The 17,103-nt window shown below is 42.1% G+C and overlaps 1 protein-coding gene across 1 annotated transcript in view; it reads left to right on the plus strand.

The window, feature by feature from the left end:
• The first annotated feature begins 6,067 nt into the window (after window positions 1-6,067).
• Window positions 6,068-17,103, plus strand: part of LOC148508305 (putative cation-transporting ATPase 13A4) — a 77,068-nt gene continuing 66,032 nt past the window's right edge. The window contains exon 1 of the mRNA XM_088444707.1: window positions 6,068-6,130. Coding sequence (XP_088300833.1) covers window positions 6,068-6,130 — 63 coding nt within the window. The remainder of the gene's footprint in view (window positions 6,131-17,103) is intronic.

Below are 17,103 nucleotides of genomic sequence, written 5' to 3' on the forward strand. Positions count from 1 at the left end.
ATTCAGACCCGGTCGCAAGCACCGATGTGCTTGCAACCGGGTCGATAGTTAGCCCTGCACACGTGCAGCGGCTGCACTGTGCGTGCGCAAGCCCCGGAGCGAGAGAGAAACTCTCTCGCTTCGGAGCTCTCTACAAAAGGGGCGGCTGTCGATGCTGATCGACAGCTCGCCCCATTTTGTAGGTGTGGTGGGGGGTGGTTTCGAAAACGAGGCGTTCCTTAAGGAACGCCTACCGTTTTGTGGGTGGCCACACTGACATCATCATCTTTCAGAGCAGGAAGCTCCCTGGGGCTTGCGGCTGCCGAGACCCAACCTTAGGGTCTCGTCGCAAGCCCCGATGGTCGCGATGGTGTTCACCATCGCAACCATCAACCTGGTCAGTTGTTAAGCTGTGGGTGGTAACCCACAGTTTACCTAACGACCAGGAGGCTGCACTTCAAAAATGAAGCGGCCGCCCTCATTCAGAACGAGCGCTTGCTTCTTGCGAGCACCTCTGAATGAGGGCCTCTGTTTTAAGCTGTAAGGTGTTTATTCTTTATCTAGTACACTGCAGTACAGTATGTTTAAATGAATGATTAAATGCTACTGTATGGGGTATATTTATCAAAGTTCGATTTTGGTCGATTCTGTGTTTTGGGTGATTTTGCATTCAATTTGCATTCGATTTTGAGCATCAGAAATTTACTAAAGTCAAAATCGAATGGTTAGCATTACTGCCTCACAGCACTGAGGTCATGGGTTTTGATTCCTACCACGGCCCTGTGTGGAGTTTGTATATTATCCCCGTGCTTGCATGGGTTTCCCCCGGGTACTCTGGTTTCCTCCCACACTCCAAAAAAAATATAATGACAGGCTAATTGGCTCCCAATAAAAATTAACAATAGTGGTGGGCATGTGATAGGGAATATAGGGCCTGATTCAGACCCACTCGCGAGCGGCTGTCCGCTCGCAAGTGGGTCGATGTTATGGACTGAGCATGCGCACGACGGAGGGAGCTCTGTCGTGCGCATGCGCCAGACGCGACGAGCGAAGGAAAGTCCTTCGCTCGTTGTGTCCGATCAAAGGGGGCGTGCTGTCAATGTTGATTGACAGCACGCCCCCTTTGGTGGGCGTGCCGGGGGCGTGCCTCCCTGACGGGGGCGTTCCCACGGGAACGCCTCCCGTCAGAAGCCGGCCCACTGACATCACTAGTGATGTCAGTGGGAGTGATTTTGGCTCTGATAGAGCCAAAATCACTCCGGAGCTTGCGGTTGAAAACCTCAACCGAAGGCTCCGGCTCTCAATTTCGATGGTAGCGATGGTCTCGACCATTGCGGCCATCACAAAGCACGCTCGTATAGCCTGTGGGTGGTGACCCACAGCTATATGAGCGTCCAGGAGGACGCTCCTTGAAAATGGAGCCCGGCCCTCATTCAGAGCGTGCGCTCTGCTCAGAGCGTACGGCTCTGAATGAGGGCCATAGATTGTAAGTTCTACTGGGGCAGGGACTGATGTGAATGACCAAATATTCTCTATAAAGCGCTGTGGAATATGTGTGCGCTATATAAATAACTGGTAATAAATAGATAAAACCGAATCCCCTTCAAAATCGAATATCATCTATACATCGGAACATTTACATACACTAAAATAGGATCCCCTTTCACTGTGTCCCCCAACCAAATCATTCACACCTGGTAAAACGGTACCCCGACTGCGGCATTACACACCCGCTAGAAACAGTCCTGTGCTGATTTTGGAAAATACAGGGGATCCCTACTCATTTTGTCCCCCGTATTTCCAAAAACAGGATTGGCTCACTGAGCCTAGGATTGGTTGATAAAATTCCGGGGGGCAACCCTACATCTTTTTCACCAGGACGAGCTCAGAAAAGCCTGGTGCAGGTTGTGCTATAGGCGAGTACTCCACGTATTTTTTTTTCATTATTTTACACTTTTAATAGGTTTTTTCTTCACACAGAAGCTTACACGACCTCATAGATCTGCGCATGTTGCTGTGTAACTGGCACCTGCTCATGCTAAAATCTCCAGCATGAAGCAGGTCTATTATGTTGGGGATTTTAAGTTCAATTTGGTGTTCAAATCGGACACGAGCATCCAAAATCGAACGAGAAATAACAAGTCAAACTCGTACCACATCGTTTTCCATTTAGAAAAGGCTAACAAAATCAAATTTTTGTAAATGTGGGATTTAGATATCTACATTCGATTTGATTCGATTTCAGGTGAGCTAAATCAAACATAAAATCAAATGCAAAATTGAACTTTGATAAATATACCCTTATATGTCATAGGCGGTTCTGCTGCAGTTTAGGTACTTTGCATGATTATTATTGTCTTCTCTTTAAATCCATGACTCAACTCACATTGTTGTATATGTTGTTTATTTATTCATTATGGTTGAGTGAAATCACTAACAATATGCTGCATTTTGCTGAGCCTCGTGATTAGGGTGCAGAGAATAAGTACTCTCTATGTGCTAATTCCTACTGTATCTGCACACAATGTTCTAGGTATAATTTAACCAACAGCTTTCTTACAGATTGCTACAATACTATCTAACTCTACAGTAATTTGATTGAGTTTCTCAAAACTATTTGTCTTTTATGTAAATGAACACGGAGTCACGTGTTAATAGGGTATTACATTTAAATTAGCAATTGTTTAAATTGACACTGTTCACAGTCTACCTAAGAATATATGTATAGTCACTTACATTGTCTCTGTAGGAATTCAACATTATCTTCAGATAGCAAACATCCTTTATGGTCTGTTCTTGTTCTAAATTCAACATTACATTGGGTTGGTAATCAGTCATTATTGTCTTTGTGTATATTAAATTCAGTAGTATTTGCAAATAACTAACAACCCTTACTCATTTCCTTGGCTTGCAAATCTCAGTTGAATGCTTTAGCTTGCAAAATCTTATGGTTTTTTTACATTTATGTTCAATTTGTTTACCTCTCACAGTTCTTCAACTGGATTCTGGAGTTTACTTAAACTTACTTAAGCTTCTGTGCTGCTATACATTGTGGAGCCTGATTGTAATGCATACGCAACTGCATACTCTCACGGATCGCTGCTGCTAAAATATGCTAATGCAGCAGGCCCCTGATTTTGTATTGAGACAGCGACAGGAGCCCTCGTAGCTGGATGCAGATCCTGAAAACATCAACTCCTTGAGTGAGTCTATGATCACTCAGACTGGACGTTGTAATTGAGACGCTGGAACTTTGTTCTCTACGTGCGCGATCGTACATGCCCAGGAAATGGCCCCGACTTACTCGGGTTTTGGCCCACAACCACCCACAAAAACTGGCCTTTTCCTGTCAATCAATTGCGATTGAATCCTACCAGCATCCACGATCGCAATTCATTCGCAGCACCTGCGCAATGCGGCTGTGACGCATGCACTAACCACCGATAATCGCTCAACTGCATAAACATCGGAATGGCAATCAACTCTGAATCAGGCCCTGGGTTACTAATTGCCATACTGTACCTATTAAATTTAATGAGTAACTATATGTTGCAGTTACAGATAACTTTTTGCTGCTTTAGTTATGTCTGAGCATGGCTGGCATGTAAAGAGCAGTATTAGCACTCATGCTGTTTGTGAGTTCTTTTATATACAGTATGTGTTACCAATCTTTTTATGAATTTGAATATGAAGTCTGAATTCAGTACTTATTATTGGGGGGGTGCTTTAGTATAATTATGTATGCACTTTATTGATAAGTATATATGTTTTTTTCTTTGTGGTATTTTAGTTTGATACCTTTTTATGATTACATACCAATAATATGACAGCGCCCTGAATTACTTTTTTCTTGTCTGTCTTAATATTTGGTGGGTTGATAAAATTCCCACCTTGGACTTTAGGGCAGCAGTCTAAATAACTTTCTGATATATTTCTTTTCATATTTTCATTTGAGAAGGGGAGGTGCCAGATTGTTTAGTTTTCTAGATTTTTATGAATTTGATATCATCAGGAAGGTGTTGAAAGTGAAAAAAGAGAAAATATGAGGTTATGAGGATACATGTGAACTGTAAAGCTGAGTACACACTGACAGATACATTGGCCGATCAATTGATCGGCCAATGTATCTGCTGCCCGTTGGGCAGTATGTACCCGCGATATGTGGGTTAACGTCGGTGTTCACCGATATATCGAATTGGCTGTGCTGCACAGCCGATGGACAGATATGTCTGCAGACATATCTGTTCATCGGCAGTTGTGCACGGGCGGTCGGCAGACCGCCTGTACACACACCGGCAGCCGCAAGGAGGGGGACGGGACATGCCCCCCGCCTACCAGGACATGCCCCCTGGTCGCCGGGACCTGCGGGCAGGCACAGATGATGGTTGTTCAGTGTGTACAAACAACCATCATCTGCAGATATATCTGTATAGTGTATACCCACCTTAAGAAGGGATGTAAATAGATAAGAAAGCTATGAAGGTTATGTGGGTGGTTCTGGAATCTGATAAGCTTGTCTGAAGAGGTTCAAGAAATGCTTGAAGGCTTGGACACTAGCAGAAAGTCTTATTGGGCATGGGAGGGCATTCCACAGAGTGGGTGCAGACCGAAAAAAAGTCCTGTAACAAGTAATGGGTGTGGATGAGAGACGCAGATCTTGTGCATACAGGATATATCGGGTTGGGAGATATTTTGAGATAAGTGAAGAGATGTATGTAGGTGGGTAGGTGTGGTTTGGTTAATAGCTTTATGTGTAAGTAAAAGTATTTTATATTGAATACGGTAGAAAACCGGTAACCAATGTAGAGTCTGATAGAGCGGATTAGCAGTCAATTAATGTTTGATAAGGAAGATCAGCCTTGCTGCTGCATTCAAAATGGATTGTAGTGGCAAGAGTCTGTTTTTTGGGAAGACCATCAAGGAGACTATTGCAATAGTCCCCTTACTTGGAGATGAAGTACCAACCAATCGGCTCCTAACTGTCATTTTCAAACACAGCCTGCAAAGTGACAGTCAGGAGCTGATTCATTGGTGCTTTATCTCTGTCTACTTTATCTCTCTCCAAGTCTTAGTGCATAGACCCCACAGCCTGTAAAGTGCAGGAGCTTATTGGTGGGTACTTCCTCTACATCCACTTTACATCTATCCAAGGCTTAGCACAAACACCCCACAGGCTGTAAAATGACAGAAGCTGATTGGTTGGTACATTGGGGAAGATTTATCTTGGAGAGAGATAAAGTGGAGAGAGATAAGATTCTTACCTAAAAGAGATTCACGGTGAGGTGCATTATAATAGAATGCATCATGCCACTATAACTCTTTCTGCTTCGCCTCTTTACTGAGATGAAGTAGGGAGCAGTACCGATGAGAGGTAAGAACATCGTAAGATCTCACATGCAGCCCGGAACCTGGCAGCTGCCGCAGCCAGGAACTGTGCTGTCCCTGCTGTGATGCTAGAGCCACGACAGCTGCAGCTGTCGAAATCGATAGCTGCAACCAGAGCCGTAACTAGACTTTTTGGTGCCCTGTGCTTTATCTCCATCCACTTTCTATCTCTCCAAGCTTTGATAAATCTAGCCCTAACAGAATTAACTCCATACATCATTGTGCAACAATGAAAAGTAAATCAAAATCACATTTGCTGTAAATATACTTCATTCATTAATCCTAATAAACAATAAAATATTTGTATTTATATCCGTAATACAATATTGGCACATTTTGAAAATCATTTAATCTAGACTAAGGGGTCTATTTACTAAGCAGTGTTAGGAGACAGAGTGAAAAGTTATAAGGTGCCAGCTCCCAACTGTCATTTTTCATATACAGCCTGTGAGATGGCAATTAGGAGCTGATTGGCTGGCACCTTATCACTTTTCACTCTGTCTCATAACACTGCTTAGTAAATAAACTCTAAGAATCAGCAAGTAGACATTCCTTTAGTGACAATTAAGGAGGTGTGTACACTATGCAAAGTGCTAAGGAGAATCTATTTCCAGATCTAGTGCTGGTTAGAGATCTTAAATGACCTGTTGTACGGAGGCAGCTTTCTCTGTGTAAAGGAACCAGGACTCTAATACGTTGCAACATGAAATCTAAAGAATGCAAAAACCAAAGTGCGATAATTAATGAGGGTCAGGATAATGAGATGGTAAGTATTCCCTGCAGTATCTGTTTTCTAATAACAAGGAAATGCTACTAATATAACTGATGACACGTACTGTAGATTGTGTATAGCTTTTTGTAGTTGAATAAAATATGATATTCTAAATGTTGTGTAAAAATGCATTTAGGAGATTGAAAGCAAATGATTTATCTGCTTCAGTCTCCCTCTATAAACTGCAATATTACAATTGTCATATACTCAAAAGTTAAGATAAGAATAATTAATAAATGGCATATACATTTTCCTATTATTGTTATTTAATAAGCATATAATTTGTAATTTTCTATATCTTACATGACTGTTGTTGCCTATCCATTTTGGTTTACAAATTCTATATGTGTGACACAATACCTAGAGCTTTCACAATAGAGAATAAGGGGTCTATTTACTAAGCAGTGTTAGGAGACAAAGTGAAAAGTGATAAGAAAGTGATAAGGTGCCAGCCAATCAGCTCCCAACTGTCATTTTTTAAACACAGCCTGTGAGATGACAGTTGGGAGCTGATTGGCTGGCACCTTATCACTTTTTACTCTGTCTCCTAACACTGCTTAGTAAATAGACCCCTTAATCCACCTTTAGCATTATCAGTTTAAAGGTCTTATTTTCTCAGGTACACTAACTAACAAGTTTACTACATACTTGGAATCATCTGTACAGATGTGTCCACATACACTTAGGGGTATATTTAATTATTTACTAAAGTGCGGGTTTTTAGAAGTGGAGATGTTGCCCACAGCAACCAATCAGATTCTACTTATTATTTATCTTGCACCTTATAGATTATTCTAACTAGATTCTGATTGGTTGCTATGGGCAACATATCCACTTCTAAAAAACAGCACTTCAGTAAATATACTTCCTAACCTCAAGCTATGCCAATTAGCCCTGTTTGGCGCACCATTGACTCTGCGTCAAGCTTCCCACAAGAGTCTTTTTCACAAAAAATGTTTTATTCTCATCACTTGTGCAACAAAAGTACACTGTAGGGGTACCCTGAATTCTGGTGCTAACATTTCATGTAGTTTCAGTGTGACTTAATCCCTAATCTGAATAAAAAGGCAAAAGACAAAGGTTCGATAGCAGTGACTCGTGGCATGCGTATAATTATGCTCGATCTGTGACTTTATACCAATTCCTTGAAAGGTATACTAATGCATTATAAGTGACTTTGTATGTGGTTACGATGCAAATAAGATGCAAAATTCAGGAAAAGTATGAAAGTACAGGGATCACTACCCCTGGGGGAGCATCTACATCATGCCATGTGTCTTATGGCGCAAAAACGCTAGATAAATGAGGATACATCATTCCTTCATAAGAGAAGCAGCAGTTTCTCTTAAGCTGGGTTCCCACTGGAGCGATGTCGTTCCAATTGTAACAACAAATTGTACATATTACGCAGTGTGTATACACGATATGCTGGCTCCCGCAGTCGCATGCAATGTCATCAGGTTTGATGTGCAGCACATCAAACCTGATGTTATCGCATGCAGCGCCATGCATGCTGATGAAGGACGGAATGAGTGATCATTCCATCATTCATTACATTGTTCAGATGTGTACCGCGGATACGATATGTTGGCCCGTCGGGTGCTATATGGTCCGGGTGCACATTGTCCCAGTGTGTACCCCGCATTAAAGAGAAAATAAAAATACATATTAACAGAAACAGTGGCATATGTTTACTTATGAGTTAATGTAATATGATTCTTCACAGTTGGTATGTAAATCAAAGCAGCCAGTATAACCCAACAATGGAAAGGACAAGTAACCAATATAATTTTAACAAAATATTGGAATTATTTCTACTCAAACGTTTATTACAAATTTTAGTATAGCTTTTATAACTGCATTTTTTGTATATGGTAGTTTAACAAAAATGAGTCATCTTAGGCAGCATTAATATTAGTGGCTGATAAAGCATTTGCTTACACTAGCCACACACACTTTTCCCACCAACAGCTATTACAGTCAGGTCCATAAATATTGGGACATTGAAAGAATTTTCATATTTTGTCCTCTATTCACCACCACAATGGCTTTGAAATGAAACAAACAAGATGTGCTTTAATTGCAGACTTTCAGATTTAATTTGAGGGTAATTACATCCAAATCAGGTGAACGGTGTAGGAATTACAACGGTTTCTATATGTGCCTCCCACTTTTTAAGGGGCCAAAAGTAATGGGACAAACTAAACAATCCTAAATCTAACTTTCACTTTTTAATACTTTGTTGCAAATCCTTTGCAGGCAATTACAGCCTGAAGTCTGGAACGCATAGACATCACCAGTCGCTGGGTTTCATCCCTGGTGATGCTCTGCCAGGCCTCTACTGCAAGTGTCTTCAGTTCCTGCTTGTTCTTGGGGCATTTTCCCTTCAGTTTTGTCTTCATCAAGGGAAATGCATAATCAATCGGATTCAGGTCAGGGGATTGACTTGGCCATTGCATAACATTCCACTTTTTAGCCTTAAAAAACTCTTTGGTTGCTTTTGCAGTATGCTTCGGGTCATTGTCAATCTGCACTGTGAAGCGCCTTCCAATGAGTTCTGAAGCATTTGACTGAATATGAGCATATAATATTGCTCGAAACACTTCAGAATTCATTCTGCTGCTTTTGTCAGCAATCACATCATCAATAAATACAAGGGAACCAGTTCCATTGGCAGCCATACATGCCCACGCCATGACACTACCACCACCATGCTTCACTGATGAGGTGGTATGTTTTGGATCATGAGCAGTTCCTTTCCTTCTCCGTACTCTTTTCTTCCAATCACTCTGATACAAGTTGATCTTTGTCTCATCTGTCCATAGGATGTTGTTCCAGAACTGTAATGGCTTTTTTAGATGTTGTTTGGCAAACTCTAATCTGGTCTTCCTGTTTTTGTGGCTCACCAATGGTTTGCATCTTGTGGTGAACCCTCAATATTCACTCTTGTGAAGTCTTCTCTTGATTGTTGATTTTGACACATATACATCTACCTCCTGGAGAGTGTTCTTGATTTGGCCAACTGTTGTGAAGGGGTTTTTCTTCACCAGGGAAATAATTCTTCTGTCATCCACCACAGTTGTTTTCTGTGATCTTCTGGGTCTTTTGGTGTTGCTGAGCTCTCCAGTGCGTTCTTTCTTTTTAAGAATGTTCCAAACAGTTGATTTGGCCACACCTAATGTTTTTGCTATCTCTCGGATGGGTTTGTTTTGATTTTTCAGCCTAATGATGGCTTGCTTCACTGATAGTGACAGCTCTTTGGATCTCGTATTGAGAGTCGACATCAACTGATTCCAAATGCAAATGTCACACCTAGAATCAACTCCAGACCTTTTACCTGCTTAATTGATAATCAAATAACGAGGGAATAGCCCACACCTGTCCATGAAATAGCTTTTGAGTTGATAGTCCCATTACTTTTGGCCCCTTAAAAAGTGGGAGGCACATATTGAAACCGTTGTAATTCCTACACCGTTCACCTGATTTGGATGTAATTACCCTCAAATTAAATCTGAAAGTCTGCAGTTAAAGCACATCTTGTTTGTTTCATTTCAAAACCATTGTGGTGGTGAATAGAGGCCCAAATCTGAAAATGTTGTCAATGTCCCAATATTTATGGACCTGACTGTATTTATTATTTCACTACCTTAGGAGTAAATCGTGTTGGTCGGAAATGCCATTCACAGGGGAGTTTAGTCTATTTTTCTGATACAGGGATTTACTAAAGGCAAACATGGGAGTAAAAACAAGATATGAACTGCAAAAAATGAGAGTAAAAACCAAAATAGAATTAATTACACCATCGCCCAAACTCTGCAGTACTTTCCATAGGAAACAATACTTCACTGGAACTTACCAAGAATTGTGTTTTCAAACACGTCCGTAAAAATACTAAACTCAGTCTCAAACATACTTTTCAAACACGGTGCCCTGTGAGCAACATGTTTGCAGAAGTCTGCACACATCAGTGAGATCCGTGGAGGCTTCTGTGTGTGTATATGTTAAAAAATTGTAAAAAATAGAAAAGAAAAGATGTGGGGTCCCTCCATCCTAAAGCATAACCCCTACAGGACTTTTTGAGCTGGCCCTGGTTCAGGAAATATGGGGAAAAACTGTGTGGGGGTCCCCTGTATTGCAATGAATCAGCACTTGGCTTCTAAACCAGTCCTGGTTGAGGAAATACGGGGAAAAAGCACCGGGCTCTTACTAGCAGGAGGGTAATGCCACAGCCAGGGAACACATTTGACATGGTACCACAGCCAATGCATTAACCCCCCTTACTAGTCAGCCCAGGCCAGGGAATCCTGAGGAAGTGGGGACCCCCCAATAAGGGGTACCTCTGCTCCAAATAACCTTAGGCCAGGGCTGAAACCCGGGGATATGCACCCTGGGTGGTAGGTGCAGGGTTTAGTGGTAAGGAATAGATTTAAAGTAATATTGCCTTTTACATTAGTACTTCAGTTCCCAGCAAGCCTCCCCCCGCATGCCGGTACCTGGAGAACCACAGGTATCAACATGCAGGGAAATAAAGGTCCGCTGGTGCCTCCTATAGTCCCCCTGTAAAAAAAATATTAAAATAAAAACAGCGCACATACACCTCAGTAAGTACAATTGTAATACATACACACACTCACACTATACTTACTTTGTCCCTGGTGCTGATCAGTCCTTTCCAGTAGAATCCCACTATGGTTAAAAAAAATAACATACTCACCTAACCCTTGCCATAGGTAGGTCCTTTTCTCCAGTAGCATCCTCATGCCATTAAAAATAGCAAAACGCAATCCCAATCCATCCAGACACAACTGGTGTAAGACTCTCTGGTCGGTAGTCACTTGCCTCTTCCTTGCATCCACTTTTGTGCAGTGGGACTACATTTGCTCTTTTCCAGTCCTGTAGCTAGTGACTGGTTGAATAATTCTGTTAATGGTGTTACCAGCACCCTTTTAAGCTCTTTTAGTATCCTTGGATGTGCCCCATCTGGCCCCATTTATTTATCCACTTTCAGTTTTGAGAGTTCTGTTAGGATCTTCTCCTCTGTAATTGTTCTTGTATCTACCTCATTATTATGATTCCACAATCTATAAACTTTGCTCTCATGGCAATACCCAAGCATGATACAATTTACTGACTTTGAATCCAGATTAGTCTTTTCTCCTTTGGTATATGCATATAAGCTGGACTTTCAAAGGTTCTGAGATGCTTTACACTTTTTCTCTTTGACCATACTTGATAGGTGTTATGTCATTTATTACAACTGTAGGAGGTTCTTGAGATAAACTGATAGTAATAGGGTAATAGGGTCACAAATGGTTAACTTGGTAAACCATACCTCATTGCTTATGAAATGCCTTGTTGCACCTTAGTCAGTGTACCAGCAATCATTTCTGTGGTTATTTGTAACACTAAGGGCTGACTCATCTTTGCTGTTAAATTTTCTGATTTGCATAAGATTCACATTATTTTGTTTGCATTAAATTGCTGTGTGACATACCTTGTGACAATTGTAACACTTGAACTTAAATTTAATGATTTTTTTCATAAATGTAATGATTTTTTTACTTTTTGTATGTGATGCAGTGGTCTCAGCATTTAAATGGCAATAACGTTGCTCTGACTATGGCCCTCATTCAGAGCCACTCGCAAACAGCAGTACGCTCGTTGCGTTCCGATGTTGACTAACCACGCATGCGTCGGTGTTACACTGCGCATGTGCGTACGGCAGATTGCGAGCTTTTTATCTGTCGTTCCTAAAATAGCGTACAGGAAGTGACATGTCAAATGTGATTGACAGAACAGGGCGTTTTTGGGTGTTGACGGGGGTGGAGATGGAAAAACGCAGGCGTGGCGAGGCGTTTTTGGGGCGTACATACATTAGCAGATGCGAACGTCAAATGTGTTCGGACCGTCACATACGTCACTGGAACATCCTCTTTCCCTTCAAAATGCTCGCACAGTTTAGGGTCTGGATTACTCGACCACATTGGCGATGGCCTTCTCCTCCGTCCCGGGACTCCACGATGTTGCAGCGATTAATCGCGGGTGGTCACAAAAGCAATTAGTGTTGTATTGAAAACCGGCTTGGTATGTGTTTGGAAAGCAGTTTATTGGGATAGCACAAAACCGTACGCAGGTGGAAATCATACCTGCTAATGTCAGGATTACACAATCAATTGGCGTACATTTTTTGGGGTTTTTTTGGCCTCAATTTGTTGTTTATGGCCTATTGTGACAATACTGTCATCATGTTTTAATTAGCTCCCCTTTTTTTTTTTAATGTGCAATTTGCATCGTTATGTGTTTTTTTAAACGTTCCTTCAAGAGGCCTTTTTTTTATACAAATGAAATGGTTTTTGGTGTCCTTTTTTGCCTTTAGGGCCAGGATTAAATGTAACCCATTTGTCCAATAATGTCACAATACAATGTCAGATTTTTTTCATAAATTTATTGTTTAAACACAAACCAATTGGCATAATATTTTTTTTTAGTTTTTCTGCCAAAGATACTTTTTATCAAAAATAAATAATCAAAAACTGATAACATAAACGTACAAAAATAACTTAAAAACATTTCACAAGAAAGGAGAGGGAAGTTTTGACCAGAAAGGAATATGAGCCAAGCACAGAAGGAGTGTGGGAAAAGTCGCCATTGCTGTCACCGTTTTTTCGCCCGTTTGGATGGGGGAGGGTGGGCGCCAGACCGGGTCCGGGATGCCATCGGGCTGGCCTGTCCAGAGGCAGATGTTGTGGCCTCTGGACTAGGCACAGGGCTAGGCACATTTGGAGGATTGGCTGATGTTGTGCCAGAGGTGGAGGATCCTGATGTTCCGGCAGGAAGGGAGGTCGGCTCCACCATGTGCTGGCGAACGAGCTGCTCCAGGGCATCGGCGATGCGGATGTTGGCCCTGGTATTTTCCGCCAGGGCCTGACCAATGGTCACGTTGGCTGCAGCATTTTGCTCCAGGGCCTCAGCCACCCGTAGCAGACTGGCGTCCATCCTCTGCAGAATCTCCGTATGGCAATCCGATTTGAAATTGAGTTCTATGAGGAGGCCCACTGCCTGCGAGGGGGCACGCCCTGGACTGGCTTCTGCAGGGTCCTCAGCCGGATGTACTGGTTCCTCCCCTGCAGAGCCAGCAGAAATTCTGCGGCCAAGGCTTCCCTCTGGAGCAGACTCATCCGCCTGTGTCTCTGTTGGAAAAATGAGAAAAGACTCACATTAGAATCTACATATTGGCACAATAGCATTTCAGAGTTGGTGACATCACAATACTTACCTGGGCCAACATGAGGAGCCGCAAAGTCTGGCATGTCCGTATCCATGTTGGACACGCCAAACACCTCCACAGGCTGCACACACCCCTGTGCCAGCTCTTCTAAATCCGTCAACTCCAATGACACAGGGGTGGGACCCCCACCTGTCCCCCTTGCATGCCTAGCCCTGTCCGCGAGTTTTTGCTTTAGGCGATATTTGAAGTCACCCCATCTGTGGGGAAAAATGGAAGCCATTATCCTTTGGTTTAAAATGGGGTTTGTTTTAGTGGGGGCAAGGGTTTACTTACCGCCGTTTGACATCCCGGGCTAGACGGACATAATCACCCACCGTATTGACAGCAACGGCTACCTCTTCCCACATTCTCCACTTCTGGCTTAGACTCATATTCCTGTCTGCCTGTGGCAGGATGTCCACACACTTCTGGATCAAAACCTCCATCTCCTTTCTTGTGAAATGTGGCTGCCTTTTTTTTTTGGCCGCTTTGGCCGGAATACTGGGCCCAGCAGCCTCTTCCATGTCATCCTCCTCACCTATTTGTGTAAATTTACAGAATTCACAAAATCACAACTTGCCTCATCTTATGTTTCAAATTAATCGTTGATAGAAAATGCATGAAAGACTTACCGCCTGACTCTTGGGCATTTTTTCCCTGGTCTGTCGCCATGTCTGAGGTCCAAACAAGAAATACACCAGAATTTGAATGTGTTTTCGTGACGTATTTATACATGCGTCCTTATTTTGCGGCCGCATCATTGATTGTGCGGCCCTATGATCCCTCCTTAATTTGTGCGGGAAACGAAACACTATTTATGGCTTGGTGTGTCTCAAGTCGAGGTGGCGTTTTTGGATTGTTGGAGGTTATCTTGGCTGGAGTTTATTGATTGTGTAGAAAGGAGTTGGAGGTTGGAGAATCGTTTGTTGGTTATATTTGCGTTTTTTTTTCCGTTATCTTTGTTGGTTTATATTTTTGGGACCTCGTTTGTTGATTTGGTAAGTTTTGTGAAGTCTAACTTTTGTTCAATATATGTTTCATTGTGTTTCGTATATTTTGTAATTTTTGGATACCTAATTTATTCTATTTTAGATTTTGTTTATTTTCGACCCCAAAGACCTTTTGATTTTGCATCTTAGATATTTGCTCTTGGTAAGTCCATTTTTTATCTTGTATTAGCGAACTAATTAGCGCATTTTTAGTAGTTACTCTTGTGACTTGTATTAGCGAACTAATTAGCACATTTTTAGTAGTTACTCTTGTGACTTGTATTAGCGAACTAATTAGCGCATTTTTAGTAGTTACTCTTGTGACTTGTATTAGCGAACTAATTAGCGCATTTTTAGTAGTTACTCTTGTGACTTGTATTAGCGAACTAATTAGCACATTTTTAGTAGTTACTCTTGTGACTTGTATTAGCGAACTAATTAGCGCATTTTTAGTAGTTACTCTTGTGACTTGTATTAGCGAACTAATTAGCGCATTTTTAGTAGTTACTCTTGTGACTTGTATTAGCGAACTAATTAGCACATTTTTAGTAGTTACTCTTGTGACTTGTATTAGCGAACTAATTAGCGCATTTTAAACAGCTTAATAATCATTCTAACTTTTTGATGGTTTAGCTTTCGCTTTTTGAGCCAACATTTCGACCCGTTTTGATGTACTGTGTTAAATGTCGCTTTGCGGTTTTGCTAAATGGGTGTTTGGCATATTTGAACTTTGGTCTAGCACAAAATGTATCCACAAAAATGCACAGAGTGAAATGTGTCAAGTAATTTTGTTGTTTATTTTCAGTTTGGACGTATCATGACAATACCCCGGCATGTAAGCAGCAATGGATGGTATCATCAAGCTAAGTTGTTTTAATATAGTTTTGGGGTGGGTCAAAAGCCTTACTTTGAAATTTTGGAATTTCAGGTTGATCTGGGGAGGATTGTTCTGGCCATGCTCCCGGAAGCCGACCAACCTCAATCTCATCCCAGGCGTAGGCATCGTAGGCATGCAAGGCCCCAGATATTTCGAACACGTGTCACCCATTTTGGAATGCCCAATGATGAGGTTTTAAGACGCTACCGTCTACCTCCCAAAATCATCATAGACACTCTCTCATTAATAGAAAGTGATCTTGAGCGGCAAATTGACAGTCCAACAGCAATACCACCACTGACGCAATTTATGGCGGTGTTACATTTCTGTGCCTCAGGATCGTTTCAAACAACGGTGGGAATAGTGGCGGGCATCTCCCAATCCTCCTTTTCCCGGATCCTGAGGGCAGTGATGGAGGCACTTTTCAAGCACCTCCATCATTTTATTCAAATGCCTTTGGATATGGGTGCCCTTAGTGTGGCCAAGGCCAATTTTTACCAAATAGCTGGCTTCCCACACATCATAGGGGTTGTGGATGGTACTCACATACCACTTCAGCCTCCAGCACGGCTGGAGGCAATATTTCGAAACAGGAAACACTATCACTCCCTGAATGTAATGGTGGTATGTGATGCCTCCCTCCAGATCCTGTCCCTGAATGCTAAGTTACCAGGAAGTGCACATGACTCCTTCGTCATCCGGCAATCAGGGATATGGCAGAAATTAACCAACCTACAAGCAGGTGATGCGTGGCTTCTGGGTAAGTGGAGACCTTTAGTACATAACAATGTTAAGCTTGATACACAGTGTTCCTGATGTTGTCTCTTATTTTTCACAGGAGACAGTGGATACCCTTGCATGTCCTGGCTGCTCACTCCTTATTTGGCTCCCACACCAGGCCCACAAAGTGAGTATAATTCCGCACTTACAGCCACCAGGCAAGTGGTGGAGCGCTGTATCGGCCGATTCAGATGCCTCCACCGCTCTGGTGGCGAGCTCATGTATTTGCCGGATATGGTGTCTAAAATTGTGGTCCTGTGTGGGATATTTCACAACATCGCCATAAGGAGTGGTGTCCCAATGCAGCCAGAGGATGCCTTACCTGAGGATGGCCCCCCCGAGGTTGGTCGGAGGTCAGTATGTGGGGGGGCCATACGCGATGATGTGGTGGCCAGATTTTTTAGGTAAGTTTGACCCAAACTACAGTGTTTATACCTAATGTGTTTGTGTTTGTTTGCGAACATCTAATTTATTTATTTTTTTTCACCATCTTCTGTTTGTTCACATAATCTTTGCCACTCCAACGCTCACTACTTCCTGCTACCCTTACCAAACCTGGATCTGGTGATTTTGGCCATATATTCTGGAACCCATATCGCAACGCCATGTTTGTGGAATCATGTTGGCATGGTCCTTCGTCAACCAGTTCTTGATTGTTTTTTTTAATTAAATATTTTATTTGTATGTGTTGTATTTGAGATTATCACTGTTTTTTTGTTTTGGGACTGACCACTTTGATTTCTCATTTATGTTGTGAATAAATGTTTGGAGAGTGAAATGGTCTTCCTTTTTTTGGACGTTAACAGCAAGTGGAACCAGGTTAACACACCTTACAATTGACTAAGGGGTAATCCAGTACTGACACCAGTTGATGTAAACTGAAATATGTTTGCAGGTTCCCAACCCACACCAAAAGGAAGCCTGTCCAAACCTTTGGATTTTGAAGATTGGCCTAAGCAGCTTGCACACCAACTAGGAACCTGTAAAATGGCGAAATATCTAATTGACACTACACCCAAAAAGGGAAATGACATTGTTACTTTTATGTGTTTCT

The sequence above is a fragment of the Taudactylus pleione genome, unplaced genomic scaffold, assembly GCF_031769625.1.
Source record: "Taudactylus pleione unplaced genomic scaffold, aTauple2 ptg000372l, whole genome shotgun sequence".
NCBI classification, from domain to species: Eukaryota; Metazoa; Chordata; class Amphibia; order Anura; family Myobatrachidae; genus Taudactylus; species Taudactylus pleione.